This window comes from Phocoena sinus, chromosome 15 (genome assembly GCF_008692025.1).
Source record: "Phocoena sinus isolate mPhoSin1 chromosome 15, mPhoSin1.pri, whole genome shotgun sequence".
Classification (NCBI taxonomy): Eukaryota; Metazoa; Chordata; class Mammalia; order Artiodactyla; family Phocoenidae; genus Phocoena; species Phocoena sinus.
Window position 1 is genome coordinate 22,123,946 of NC_045777.1, and position 13,732 is coordinate 22,137,677.

General features: G+C 52.1%; 2 protein-coding genes across 4 annotated transcripts; one reads left to right on the plus strand and one right to left on the minus strand.

The window, feature by feature from the left end:
• Positions 1–2,627: 2,627 nt before the first annotated feature.
• Positions 2,628–13,052, plus strand: BLCAP (BLCAP apoptosis inducing factor). The gene is made up of 2 exons (XM_032604584.1): positions 2,628–2,764; positions 11,126–13,052. The coding sequence occupies exon 2, from the start codon at positions 11,302–11,304 to the stop codon at positions 11,563–11,565; it is 264 nt and encodes an 87-aa protein (XP_032460475.1). The 5' UTR covers positions 2,628–2,764; positions 11,126–11,301; the 3' UTR covers positions 11,566–13,052.
• NNAT (neuronatin) lies at positions 2,783–11,069 on the minus strand. Of its 3 annotated transcripts, none has more exons than XM_032604587.1 (3): positions 9,122–11,069; positions 8,116–8,191; positions 2,783–7,883 (listed from the first exon to the last, which is right to left on the minus strand). In XM_032604587.1, exons 1-3 carry the CDS (start codon positions 9,191–9,193, stop codon positions 7,654–7,656), a joined length of 378 nt encoding a protein of 125 aa, XP_032460478.1. In that variant the 5' UTR covers positions 9,194–11,069; the 3' UTR covers positions 2,783–7,653. The 3 variants fall into 3 exon arrangements, with proteins under 3 accessions (XP_032460478.1, XP_032460476.1, XP_032460477.1); XM_032604585.1 differs by having other exon boundaries at positions 6,870–7,883; positions 8,111–8,191; XM_032604586.1 differs by lacking the exon at positions 8,116–8,191 and having other exon boundaries at positions 6,873–7,883.
• Positions 13,053–13,732: the final 680 nt, after the last annotated feature.

The following is a 13,732-nucleotide window of genomic DNA, read 5'->3' on the forward strand; positions in this document are numbered from 1 at the left end:
CTAAACAAGAGTTTCCACTGTGAGACTCCTCTTTTCCTCCAGTGTTGGATATTGGGTGTGCCTGGCATGAGTGCATAGATCCCTCAGCCCAGAAGCAGCAAGACAGAGGTCACATCTAGTTTGTTTGAGTCTCAGCTACAGGAGGAATGGTCATCTCCTCGATGTGGATGAGACCCCAGGAACTGGGGTGGCAATCTTATGACCACGAGCATGAAACCAACATGAGGACAGCACAGCAGAGATGGAACGGACCTAAGAGATGGAATGTTTGTGATGACATGGTCAAGCCACTCAACTAACCTGCCACTGAGTGGCAGGGTATATTTATTTTTTTAAGCCAAGTGATTTAGGGTCTTGTTTTTGGAACTTGAATCATAAAGGATACAGTCCCTAAGCCTCCCCCCCCGCTCGTAACCAAACCGAATGGTGCCATTTCTGTCCTCCATAGCAGTCATCTCCACTGAACATTCTTTCCTTCCTGAAACCTCCTCTCTGGGATCCCATGCTCACCTGGTCCTCCTCCTACCCCACGGGTCACTGCTTCTCAGCCTCCTTTCCTGGCTCTTCCTCTGCCTACTTATTAATCTACCTTCACTTTCTTAGGACCTCATCCAGCACCATGATGTGTGTACTGTGTGCCGATGTTACTGAAATATGTATCTCCAGCCCAGATCTCTCTTCTGAGCACCAGTCTCATATAAAGCGGACTATTGACCCTCTCCACCCAACCATTGCCCAGGCTTTTCAAACTTACCTTCTTAGCCAAACTCCTGATCTTCCCCCTCAATTTGAGCCTGCTGCAGGCTTTACCACCTTAGTCAAGGGCTCTTTCATTCTTTCATACTCAAGGCAAAGATCTAGGTGTCGTTGCCAATGCCTCGACACCCACCCACATTCCATTTTACATTCTCTACTTCTCTACCTTCCAGGGTCACCATTCCTTTGCACTTGGAAACCTATAACAGCCTTCTGGCTGGTCTCCCCACACCCACTCGAAAGTGCTTTCCAAGCCATGTAGGGTGGTCTTTCAGAGACCCAAACCTGGTATCATTCCCCTGATGAAAATGATAAAAAGATAAAGATAAAATCCAAATTCATTAGGTAGCACTACCTGCCCTACTTGCTCCTTCCTCACCCTCAGCTGCTGCTTCCCACCTCCACATCTGGGACAAGTGGTTCTTTCTGCCTACAACATTTCCCCTCTCACTCTTGCCCTACAAAACTATCTTTGGTTTTTAAGCCTAAATGCCAGCTTCCCAAGGAGTTTCCACCCTTACCCTTCGCACTGCATGAGGGCTCCATTAATTTTTTTTCTTGGCCAGACTGCGCAGCCTTCAAGATCTTAATTTCCCAACCAGGGATCGAACCCGCGCGTTTGGCAGTGAGAACATGGAGTCCTAACCACCGAACTGCCAGGGAATTCCCCTCCATTAATTTTTCATAGCACTCTTCATATTCCCCCACAGCATTTCCCATCATGCATAATTATATATTGATTTGATTTAAATTATTAACAGATAGTGATCATTTGATGATTAAAAAAATTTATTTTATTGACGTATAGTTGCTTTACAATGTTGTGTTAATTTCTGCTGTACAGCAAAGTGATTCAGTTATACCTATATATACATATAGGTATATTTTCATATTCTTTTCCATTACGGTTTATCACAGGATATTGAACACAGTTCCCTGTGCTGTACAGTGGGACCTTGTTTATCCATTCTATATACAGTATAATAGTTTGCATCTGCTAATCCCCAACTCCCAATCCATCCCTCCCCCACCCCCTCCGCCTTGGCAACCAGAAGTCTGTTCTCTATGAGTCTGTTTCGTACATATGTTCATTTGTGTCATATTTTAGATTGCACATATAAGTAATTTGATGATTGCTTTTCCACCCCTCCCCCACTCTCCCCCAGTAGCCGGGCATCTCCTTGAATTAGAACAGCGCCTATTTCACGCTCCATTCTATCCTCTTGCCTTTAGCACTGCATTTACACACAGTAAGCGCTCAAGGAATGTGCTTATTTAGCTAATAAATCGATACATTGACTCATTTAATCCCTATAACAACCCTGTGAAGTAGGCATTTCATCAGATTCGGGGAAGCTAACAGTCGGGGTGGGCAAGTGGCTCGCCTAAAGTACAGGGCAAGAAGAGTCAGGTCCTGACCCAAGTCAAATCCTAAATTCTGAGCCGGAATATTTCCGCTACTGACCTTTGGCCTTGGTAAAGGGGCCAGGGAGGAGGCGGACTTTGAGCCACGGGAACGTTTTCACAGATTACACGGGTCATCCACGAGGACCAAAGCGAACAAACGTTCACCTACAAAGACTAGGGTACGCCCCCTCCGCTCTAAATGTGTAAAGATCACAATTCATTGCATATGTATGAGGGGACCAAGGCGGGGGGAGGGGCGTGATTCGGGGCTGTCCTGGATGCGCCTGATCAAAAATTCTTCGGATTTGAAGACTTCAGAACCCCCAGATTTCTGAACACGTTAGCAAAAAGTCTTCAAATGGTCATCTGTGGCACACGTTAGGAGGATATCGGGCATAGAAGACCCCCCCCAATTTAGGTCGTGTTATCAGGCATCTGCCGTAGGCAGCCCGATCCCAGAAGGGGTCCTCGGTCGGCTCGACTAGAAGACGAAGGGGGCGTCTCCCCTGCTTCCTGCGGCGTCGGAGGCGAGTTGAGGTGGTGGCAGGCTGCGGCTACGAAGGCGTCAGCGGTGGCGGCGGCGCCATGGCAGGGCTCGCAGGTACCGTGGCGTCGGCCTCCTGGGGGCGGGATGAGAGGCCCTCAATGCGGCCGCGCCGCCATGTTGTCCCTTCGGGGTCACCTTAGGCGTCGTCCGGTCCCTCTCTGGGGTTTTCCTTCCGCGCACCCTGGGGGCCGCCTCTGTCCGGTGTCACGTGATTGCCCTGTTTGGCCCCCAGCCCGGGCCTTGGGGGTCTCTTCGTGGCCCGAGGGCAGGGCACTGGACTCGTGGGTTCTCGTTCAGGCCTCCAAGGTCAGCACTCGCTTGTCTGCTTCTGGGATGGGGCAGGCAGAGCTGGGGAGCTCGGGGCTGGGGGTGCGACAACCTTCTCTCCGGCCCCGGTGCCCGTGGCAGGGGGCCCAGCTTCTGAGATGCCTGTCACTCTGTCCCCGCCACTTAAGTTGCCTTTTTTTTGTTTGTTTTTAAACCAGAAGGGGCGTGGGGGAGAGGAGAGAAAAGGGTCTCCCTCCCCGGGTCCCCGCCTTGGTGTCTGGGGTGATAGGTTGACACTCTGCTTTGGGTCGCGGGTGCTTCTTACTCTAATTTTACACCAAGTCCGGACACCCGTTCCCTTTCCTACAATATATGTGGGGAGTGGCCCTCAAGGGCAGCTGAAGGAATGGATTGCCTGGCACACTAATGGCCTGGAGAGAAGAATGGGGGATGGGGGACAGTTGCTTTTTCCTTCCCTCTTCCACACCTTATTTAATTTCCTTCCAGGCCTCCGTGTCCCTTTTCAACGCTAAATGTTGGGGCAGACTGGGGTCTGTCCTGGGAAAGAAACGGCCTTTCTGTTTATAGGTTCGGATCATGTTTTATCCCTTTCAGGGAACTGGTGTTTTGGGGACAGCTTCTGTTTGCCCTGCTTGACATGGTACAGCCATCCCCTCAGCCTTCTGGACGGCAACACTAAAGCCAGGACACACACACACACACACACACACACACACACACACACACACACAAGTTCCAGCTTAAGTGCTAATGCCAGGTGTTAGATCTTGTTTGTTTGTTTGTTTTAAATCAGAGACTAATTAATATCAGCAAATCTGTTGAAAGATTGCCGAGCCCTGGTCGGTTTCCAGTGACCAGATCACTTCCATATCTGAAATTGGTCTTGTTAGAATTGCTGCCAAAAACAGTTTAACCTTTTATCTGTAACATGTTGTTTCAAAGAGGAATCTGGAAGGCTGGGTTTGGCTGTCTTTTTCTGTTGTTGTTCTCTTATCTTTGAAACATATGCATTCCATTTCAAGCCTGTCGCTGTATGATATACCAAGGACCATGTGTTGCCTGCCTCTCTGACTTCCTGTTCTGGGAATGCTCTGGAATCTGGATCCTGCTGGGGAATGGGCCCCGTGGGAGGGAGAAAAGGAGGCGGAGGGGAAGCAGGATCATAACCAGAGAAGATGGTGACATGTCTCTGGGGCATATAGAGGAAATCAGATGTCTCCAGGGAAAAAGAGGCTGTTGTTAGACTAATGTTTTGTATATATGTGCACGTTTAAATCTCTGGGGGAAAACTCACTGCAAATTCAGAATCTCACTGTAGGGTACTGGCTTCTGAGTAGATAGAAGTTTGAAAATAAATGTCTAGCAAATGACTCACAGCACACCTGCTCCCTCATCCAATCCAACCCAACCCACATGCAATAAGCTGTTGCTGTCCTGCAGTGGAAGCTCAAGAAACTTGTCCTTCATTCGCAATCCAGATATTCCACAGGTAGAGGTAACAGTGTCACATAGCACACACACTTCCGACAGTCATGGTACCTAAACCCCTCTGCGGTTTAACCTTAGCTGGTTAGGCTAAGAAACTAACATCCTGTGGGGGCATTAGTCCCAAGAGTCTTGCCTGTTGCTGGAGTCTCACAAAGCCATTCCATTCCAGTTCCCTCATAACTCAACTGCTCTATCCTTGGCCTCGTGGGGGCAAAGTCTTGAGGATGTGGTAGAGAAAATTTAAGCAAAGGGGGGGCCTGTGGACTAAGGACTTTGCAACAAAACTGTAGTCATTTTCAACTCTTTTTGTTGCTCTCTATCAGAATAAAATGTTTTAATGGTATTGCTTCTGGAAAAAATTTTATAAACAAGATGTGTTTGGACTAGACTTCTAAGCATTGCACAGGAATAGAAAGTGAACACATTCCTTCCATCTTCTCTGGTGGACTGTGTTTCCTGCCATAACATGAGGGTTTGGATGGGGCATGAAAGGGGGGAGTGGACATTGCACATTCAAGCCACCCATGCGGGTACAGCCCATCAGGGAAGCCCTTGCCTGGAAGTCTTTCATTTCATCATGCCACACTCAGAGCCCTGCTGATGGATGGATGGAGAAAGCCCTGCAGTTGGGCTTTGCCAAGATCATCTGGAAAGCCCTGGGGCTGCCAGCAGCCTCCTGCCTTTTAAAAGGGGACCTACAGTGTCGAGAGCAGCCCGACACTTCAATGCTGCTGCAGCCTGTCCCCCTGAACCCAGCTACCTTATAACTGGGCTGAGATCAGAGCATCTGGGGCATTGGGGCCGTGGGTACATACACCCTTGAGGGCTCTGAGGGGAGGGGCACCCTTTATTGAGAACACATGTTGAAATATGTTCATGGTTCTCTGCATTTAGTGTGGAAAACCACAGAAACTCCCAGTCTTGAGGCTTGCCAAGATACAGGCTTCAGAAGGGAGGTGTGGGCATTGTCTGCTGCTGCGCCACCCTGGGGCAAGAGGAGACCTACCCCACCCATAGGCTACGGTAGGGGCTGGAACCACCCAGCCTGAGGAAGATGAGGCTCCGATCGCCCATCCGCACCCTAGTCCCATTGAGTCCTGATTGCCACTTTGATGGCAGAATGTTTCTAGTATGTTGGGGTTCACTGGGATCTTAGCAGTCCTTTTACAGAGGAGAACCGAAGGTGGCTAGGAGTGACCTGACCAGGTTCCCTGGACTGACTGATGGCAAAGCCAATACTGGAATTGAGGTCTACACCCTCCATCTCCATAATTCTCTTATCTTGAACTGAAGTTATAGGTGCCTCTAAAGGTGCTAGTGGTTGGGCTGAGAAACGCTAGGACCCTAGCGCAGGGGCGGGTAACATCAGGTTCAAGGGATTGAGGTCCTTTGTGCTCCAGAATTGTTTGTGACAACTGTGACTAAGGGATTTGAGGAAGTGACAGAAAGATTTATAGCCCTCCAACTCAAGGCCTGGATGTTGACCCAGGAACAGGTGTGTGGTGACAGGGGCACACAAAGCCAGAGACAAGACTGAACAGGCGGCAGGGCCATTTGGTGAGGCAGTCAGCTGACCCCACGTAAAAGAAGCCCTGACTCACTGAGGAGTGGGAGAGAGAACTTGGGAGCCGAGCAGGCAGCCCACCCTACCACCCTGGCATGATGGCAGGGGAGAGCCCAGGGCCCGGGACCTGGTAAGCACCCTTAAGGATATGGAGGCTCGTGCTGGGAGAAGCAGAGGACCCAGTAGTGGGGAGAGTGAGCTGGAGAGAGGTTCCTGAGGGTGGGGGAGGAGACCCTGGGAAAGTAGGCGGGCCTGGCAGGATGCCCTTGTAGTGGTTCTGGTAGAGGTGATAGGGCTGGGAGGGATGAGCTGGGTGGGGGAGGTGCCACACCACACCTTTTACCCCATAGTCATTGTCCAAACCAGTGCCCCCCCACCCTCCCTGCTCATTTCCTTGGGGATCTTGGATGGAGATAAGACTGTGTTCTGAATTCCTCCTGATCACCCTCTTGGTCCCTAGTACCTCCATTTTGAGGGCTCTTCCCACTTTCCCCCCTCCTATCTTCTCTCTCCTTCCATCTTTCCCACTGATTACTTGCCAAAGCCCCTTATCCCAGGAAAACTGAAGGCACCCACACCTTTGGGGAGGTATAAGTGGTGCCTTATTCCGAGACCGCAAGTGAAGATGTCCACCTTTTTCTTTGGGTGGTGGTGCGGGCATGCGGTCCTTTATCTCAGGACAGTGTTGAGATGGGACTGGGTGTGTGAAGGTTTATTCCCATTTTGTTGCTTCCCCTCCGTCCCTCCCCCAAGTACAGTGCACATCAGCCCAGTCTTAGAAGTATGTGTTGAAGCCGGAAAAGAAGTCACAGGAGACAAAACTTTTTGGTGCGCCTCCACCGCCCCGCAGGGTCCTGGGACACTGTGCGAGACAGGGGAGGTACTTTTTTTAATTTTTTTGTAGAGGCGGTCCCTGTCCTCCAGGAGCTTACAATCTAGCCGGGGAGACACAACTAATGCACACTTATACAATCATTACAATTAGCAATTACCACAATATTGACCACAATTGCGTGAGACCTGGGGGATGCAAGATCAGTGAGGGGTTGGGGGCTTGGAGAAGGTGTTTTGGTAAAGATGGGATTCGTTTTCTTGTTCAGTAGGTCCAAATTGAGTGACACATTTCTTTTGGGTGGGAGTGGGGCGAAAGAGGAACTGAGGGAGCAAAGGCAGCAAGGCTGGAATGCACATGCCGTAGGCAAGGGACAGTGAGAGGGCCCCACTCTGTTTCTTAAACCTCCTCCCTCACCCTCTGCCCTCCAGCCCCGCCACACAGGCACGCAGTTGTCACTTGTCTGCTGCACGGAGATTCAGGGCTTCGGCTGGTGAAGTTGGAATGTCCATTCTGCTGGCTGGTGTGGTTGTCTGGATCTCTGTGGTGCGGCCTGCTGGCATGGCCGTGGCTGTGGGGCTGGGATGGCGCTGTCCCGACTTGGTCCAGATCTGAATGCGTTGCCTGTGCCCAGATCTCAGGGGTCTGCTCCCCCCATGCCCCCCTCCTCCCTCTACCGCCACCCGCAGTAGGAAGGGTGCAAAGGGGTGGGGAAGGGATCTGGTGTTGTCGTCATTGTCGGTGCTGCTTCTCCGGGGGCCTACCGGCCCCTCACTGACCTTGGCAAGTGCTCCTCTGGCGAGAGGGCACAGGGGACGCCCCATTCCTGCGCGGCACTGGCTCCCATGCTGGTGGAACTGCACAGGAGCACCTGGTGACACGGCCGCCCAGGGGAGGGGGCTGGAGCCTCAGTTGGGGGCCCGCTGGCGGCGCTCTCCCAGCACGTGCCGTCCGGTTCTCGACACGGTATACGCCAGCTTCTGCAGGGAGTACCTGAACACCTGTGGAGAGAGAGAGACCCAGGACCTGCCCTTAGAGGCGAGCACCCGCAGCGTGTCTGTAGTGCTGCCGTGCCCGCCCCCGCCCCGCCCCCTGCCCCGCCCGCCTGTCCAATGAGGAGAGGCGGGTGCGGGCGCAGCTTGTCCACGAGTCAGGGCAGCTGGAGCTTTTCCAACTGTGCTGAAGGCTGCATGGCCGCAAGCTGATTGGACCCACAACTTAGGTATACCTCACTTCTCGCAATGGGCTGTGTCCCTGGAGGATTTCGAAAAGCGAATCCTACCCAGTAAATGCAGCATTCCAGGAACACCTTGAAGGAAATATGCGATTCCTTTGGCAAAGGATTCCTTTAGCAGGGAATTCTTCCTGCAAGGGGTGCTTTTAGGGTAGATGATTTTATGGGCAAAGCAATTTCTTCTGATTTATTTCTTTTTACACAAAGCGCTTTGCCTCTATTTGATTTTTTTTTTTTAATAAAGCGAACTGTCCTTTTTCGGAAGCGCTTTTTTTCTGTTCTATTTTTCCTGCAAAGAACCTTTTCCTCTAATTGTTTTCTTCAAAGCGCTCTTATCGATTCATAGTTTGTTAGCTCCTTTGTCTAATATTTTTTCTGCAAGGCGCTTTTTATCTAATGCATTTTTTTCTGCCAAGTGCTTTTGTCTGATTTATTCTTCCTGCAATGCGCATTTTCTCTAATTCATTTTTTCCCGCGAATTTTTCTGATTTGTTATAATCTTGTTTGCGGAGTGCTGTTTTTGTTTTTCCCTGAGAAGTGCCTTTTTCTAACTTATTTTTTGTCCCACCCCCGCAAGTACTATATTTTCTAAAGGAAAATTTCCCCGCAATGCGCAATTTTTTTAAGGCGGAAAGATTCCGCTGTGTGAGCGGTAAAGTCTCTTTTCGCAAAACAGAAGTGCCCCGCCTCCCTCCTGGGGTCGAGTCTCACGTAGCGGTATTTTCTTACCACGTTGGTCGCTAAGAGCCTCGGCGATCATCCGCGGCTGGCGCCCGCCGCGCCCCAACTCTTTGTTCCCGGGCGGGCACACTGGGAAGGGTCTACGCAAGGAGGAGGGCGCAGGGGACGGGCGGGGGCGTGCGGTGCCGGCCGCGGCACTTGGGTGGGCAGGGATCGCGGCAATCAGGACAGGACGGGTCGGGATGCGGCAATTGTGACGCGGGCTTGCCGGTTCAGGGGGCGCACATTGCGACCCTCTCCTACCCAGCACCCGGGCACACTTACCTGCAGCAGCACGCGGAAAATGTACCAGCCGATGATGAGCAGCTCAGCCGAGGCTGCCGCCACTGCCGCCATGGTTCCGAGAGTGGTCGGTGGGTGGTTGAGAGCGAGTGCTGCCGGTTCCGAGGTCCGTTCGCCTCTCGGAGTCCGCTGTTGGGCGCACTGCCGCAGCCGCGGTGGCCGCGCCTTAAGTATCCGCCCACCGCCCAAGTGCGCATGCGCGCTTGGGGGTGGGGGTCCATGAGGAGGGGTGGCCGGGGGCGCCCTTCATTCGTCAGGAGAGGAAAAAAAATAATCCATCTGTTCTTTCCACACCGACCCCCGCCTCCTGAGTTCATCTTAGCCCCTTTCCAGAAGATTCCGCTGTGCCCGCGTTTGAATTTTAATGTAAAATGGAGGGGAAATGCAACTCTGAGTTAGCGCATAGGGTAAGAGTACGGGTGCGCGCCCCTTAGTAGCGGAGCCCATCTCTCCAAGCCCGGGCCTGCAAATTCGAGCCCAGTGTCCGGTGCCACGCCAGATCACACCTGGGCAAGGATGGAAAAGCAGAGGGACCTAATTTAGAGAGGGATCATCTGCCCCGCGGAGCAAAAACAGGTGCCCCTTCCAGAAGCCTTGGCTTCACAGGCCCCCCTGCTCAGCACTCTTTTTCTAATATTCGATGTATTAGAAGACCACGTCCTCTGCTTTGCGAGAGCCTCTGAGCGCAGAACCTTTCCCTGATGCCCGCATCTCGCTTCTAGATCTACATCCCGTTGCTAGATCTACAGCGGTGGCAGCTGTAGGGAGCCGAGCCAGGGCACTGAGCCCTAGGTGTAAAAGCGATAGTCATCGGGTGTCTACCCTGTAGGAGGGATGGCGCCTTTGTATGCACGGAAGGGATGGGATGAGCTCTCCAAAGAAGTGGTCTGAATGCGCTCTGGGATAGTATTCTGCTAGGCGGGTAATTCAACCTCTGCTCCCCTACCCCCCAGGCGCTGGTAGGTCTTCCTCAGCCAGCGAGGTTCTTTGTACCCGCTGCGCTGGGCGTCTGGAGCTTGGAGGAGGGTTTTGCTACCGCCGCCAGAGGGTCGTGGCTGCCGCCGCTCCGATTCCTGGCGCGGCACGAAGACCGGAATGCGGTCTGTGAGCGCGGCCCTGGCGCACCGGTGGCCCGCTGCTCGAGAGCACCATTTCTCTCCAGCAATCTGCCTGGCACAGGTGCCAACTGGCATTTGCCCCTATGTGGATAGAAAATTAATTTTGATTAAAAGCTCATAGAGGTCAAGTTCTATACAATGCCGGCAGCAGATGGAGAGCACAAGTCAACCCAGAGAGGTCAGTTTGGACTAAGTAGCATGGTGATTTTTTTTTTTCCCCCTACATTGACTTTCGAAGAAGTTGGCCGATTTTAGCAAAATGACGCCGGATTATTTGAAAAAGGCAAGCTCATTCTAGGCTGCCATTTTAAAACAAGATATTCGGTGATGCTGCCGCGGCGCCTTCCCAGAGCTTGCAAGGATCCATTGCCGGCAATCTCCCGCCGGCAGTGCGCCGCTAACTCCTTTAACTCTCCACTGAGCAACTGCTGTGAGAGATACTAGATACAGAATCCTTTTCTTATTCCTCAGGGTTAACAGCATGGAGCCCATGGCCGTCCGGTGGCAACCACAGGGCGGTATTGTGAGGTCTGGGTCCCTTGAGGACGGGCCGCAGCCCCAGGAGGCGATACATGATCTCTGCTGGGCAGGGCCCAGGCAAAGCCAGGCCACTGTGCTGGACCTGCCTAGAGCCCTCTGGCCTAGCCCCCAAGAAGGGGAGACACCCAGGATGCTTCTGGAAAGGGTGACTTGGAGAGGAGTAGACTTCCATGGGTGGGCAGGGAGGAAAGGGCATTCACATTTGCTGTTGTTAACCATGATCCATTTTTCCAAATAAGTATACATTCTGTTCCTGTTTTTTTTTTTTTTTTTTTTTTGTCTGTCTGTTCCGTGTCTGTTTGTCTGTTGTGTTGACTTTTCTCTTCAGGATCCCTGCTGCCTTGGTGATCCCGGGCTGACAGCCAGAGACCACAGCGGCTCAGCTCCTGGAGAGCGAGGGTTGAAGAAAGCAGAGGGCAGCCGCCCGCGCCCGCTGGCTCCCATTAGGTCGGTTCCTGCAGCGGTGCCCGGTGGCCTTGGCGAAGGCCCTGTCCAGCAGAGATCATGTATTGCCTCCAGTGGCTGCTGCCCGTCCTCCTCATCCCCAAGCCCCTCAACCCCGCCCTGTGGTTCAGCCACTCCATGTTCATGGGCTTCTACCTGCTCAGCTTCCTCCTGGAACGGAAGCCTTGCACAATTTGTGCCTTGGTTTTCCTGGCAGCCCTGTTCCTCATCTGCTATAGCTGCTGGGGAAACTGTTTCCTGTACCACTGCTCCGATTCCCCGCTTCCGGAATCGGCACACGACCCCGGCGTTGTGGGCACCTAACAGCCAGCCCAGTTAGCTTTCCAAGGAAGCAGAAGACGGGAGGGGAGGCATTGACATAGGTCATAAAGCATTGGAGTTTCAAATCCCGCGGCCCTGCGGGTGCCACATTCCTGATGGCGCCTTTTTGGCCTGTGACATTTTATCCTTATAATGTGAATAATAGCACTGACCGGTGCTTTTATCATAGAGTCCTGTAGTCGTGGGTGGTCTTGTGGTTGTGTGTGTTCTGTCCCCATCTTGGCCCCTGACTGGCAGGATGGCCACCCCCTCGCCTCATTCCCACGAGGAGCCTGCACCCATCCTGGTCAACTGCCCCAGCATGATCCGGGCAGATAAAATGCCAGTCTCATTGTCACCTCTGTGACCCTTCCTTGTCAGAGTGTTACTGACTCCTCCGTCCCTCTCTTGGCTTCCTGTTAGTTCTCTTTAGCCCTTTCCTTTTTTGGGGAGCACCTGTCCAAGACAGGGCTCAGTTTTGCACTTATCTCGAATATAAAGAGATTGCTGATGCCCGAGAGCCTCGCTTTTTTATTCTTCTTCCCTGGCCGGCAGGCTAGACAGAATTGTGTCTTGACTGCTGTCCACAAATCTTCAGTATTTTCCCCACTTCATTTTGAAGGAAGAAGTAACAGATACATGTTGCTCTTTCACCTGGGGGTCTGGGCTCCTGCTCAGCAGCCCAGCTTCGCTTCCTCTGCCCTTCCTCCTGCCTTTCTCAACTGTCGCAAGGAGGGGGCCTCATTTTGTCTCCCATGCATGCTCTGCAGGATTGATGTGTGGTGTGTTTACGTAGATCTAGCAGTCCCCAGCTGAGTGAATGGGAGAGTACTTGAGTGTTTCATAACAGCCACGATCCCCTGATAGGTGTTTGGATATTTTTTGGTGTGGTGTGCCGTGTGTGCGCGTGTGTGTATACGTACGTGTACAAGTACATGTGTAAATCCTTTTTAAAGAAGCTTTATCGAACGTGTTGTGATTTTGAGGTGTAGCAATAGCTAGCTTGTAGGGGCTGCTACAGTTGGTATTTAGTATGGGGATTGCAGAGTGACCAGCACACTGGACTCCGAGGTGGTTCAGACGAGACAGAGGGGAGCAGTGGCCATCGTCCTCGTGCCAGGAGCTTCTCCGGTCCTGCGCGTATAGACTGTATACGTTACGAAGAATACACGGGAAGACTTTGTGACTGTCACTTGCTTTTTTCTTTTTCTGCGCTTCAGTAAAAGTGTTGGCACATGAGACTGTCTCCTGGCCCCTGCCCGCTGGGGATCAGCATGGTTGTCCTTCCAGTCTAAACCATCCATCTTTCTCTTGCCTGAAGGGGGAGGGAGGTGGGCCAGGCAGAGGACAGAACTGGAGGCAGTCCATCTAGGGGATGGGACTGCGGGGCCACACTTGTGGAACATTTGGACTGCTATTCTGGAGCTTTTATTTCTGGTGTGTTCGTTGCACAGCTGTTTGAAATGTTTAATAAAGCTTTATAAACTTTACTCTGTGGTTTTATGTGGCTGCAGTCCATTTGGGTCGTGGTGTTGGATTTCTAAGTTGGTGGGGGGCAGGGGGTAGCATGGAGGGGCTGAGTCCTTGGCGCCACAGTACCTTAGGCTGAAAATTTGATCTGCTCTCTGGAGAGCAGATGGTGGGATTGGGGGAGGGGGAGCAGGGGGCAGGCCAGGCGGTGAACAGGAGGGAGTCTGAAAGTTTTCAGAGATGAGACATTTGCGTTTCTCAGCTCCCATGGCTTCTCGCCTGAAACTGTTTCCCTCCGTAGGAGATTTGAGTAACCGATCCCTTGACAAACAACTTAAGACAGCTGGAGCTCTAATCATCAAGAATTTTTATGGTGCTGCTTTTGAAGTAAAAATAAAGTGAAACCCCTTATGGCATTTCAAGTGGAAAAATAAATAAGGTTGGCCGTCCACGCAGGGGGCTCCGGGCGATGGCTGGAAGTGCGGGAGTGGCGTGGTTCTGTGCCGTCAATGTGCACGTGCTCCCATGGCCGTGACCTTTGAGACAAAGCTGGGTGGCTTGCCAGGGCCCTGTGCTGGGTGTCCTCCTCTCCATCTCTTCTCCTTCTAGAAAACATAACAGGAACACTGCCTGTCCAAGGCACAGGGCTGTTGTCAGAGTTTATTGTTGTAAAAGGGCTTGGGTGGTTTCATAAAAGGTC

What these genes read in the sequence shown, in the direction of transcription:
- NNAT (XM_032604587.1), bottom strand. Translation starts at nt 9,193, where the DNA reads ATGGCGGCAGTGGCGGCAGCCTCGGCTGAGCTGCTCATCATCGGCTGG. An exon ending in TTTTCCGCGTGCTGCTGCAG is followed by an intron (nt 8,192 to 9,121) that starts GTAAGTGTGCCC and finishes ATTTCCTTCAAG; the next exon opens with GTGTTCCTGGAATGCTGCAT. An exon ending in GACACAGCCCATTGCGAGAA is followed by an intron (nt 7,884 to 8,115) that starts GTGAGGTATACC and finishes CTCTCTCCACAG; the next exon opens with GTGTTCAGGTACTCCCTGCA.
- BLCAP (XM_032604584.1), top strand. Translation starts at nt 11,302, where the DNA reads ATGTATTGCCTCCAGTGGCTGCTGCCCGTCCTCCTCATCCCCAAGCCC.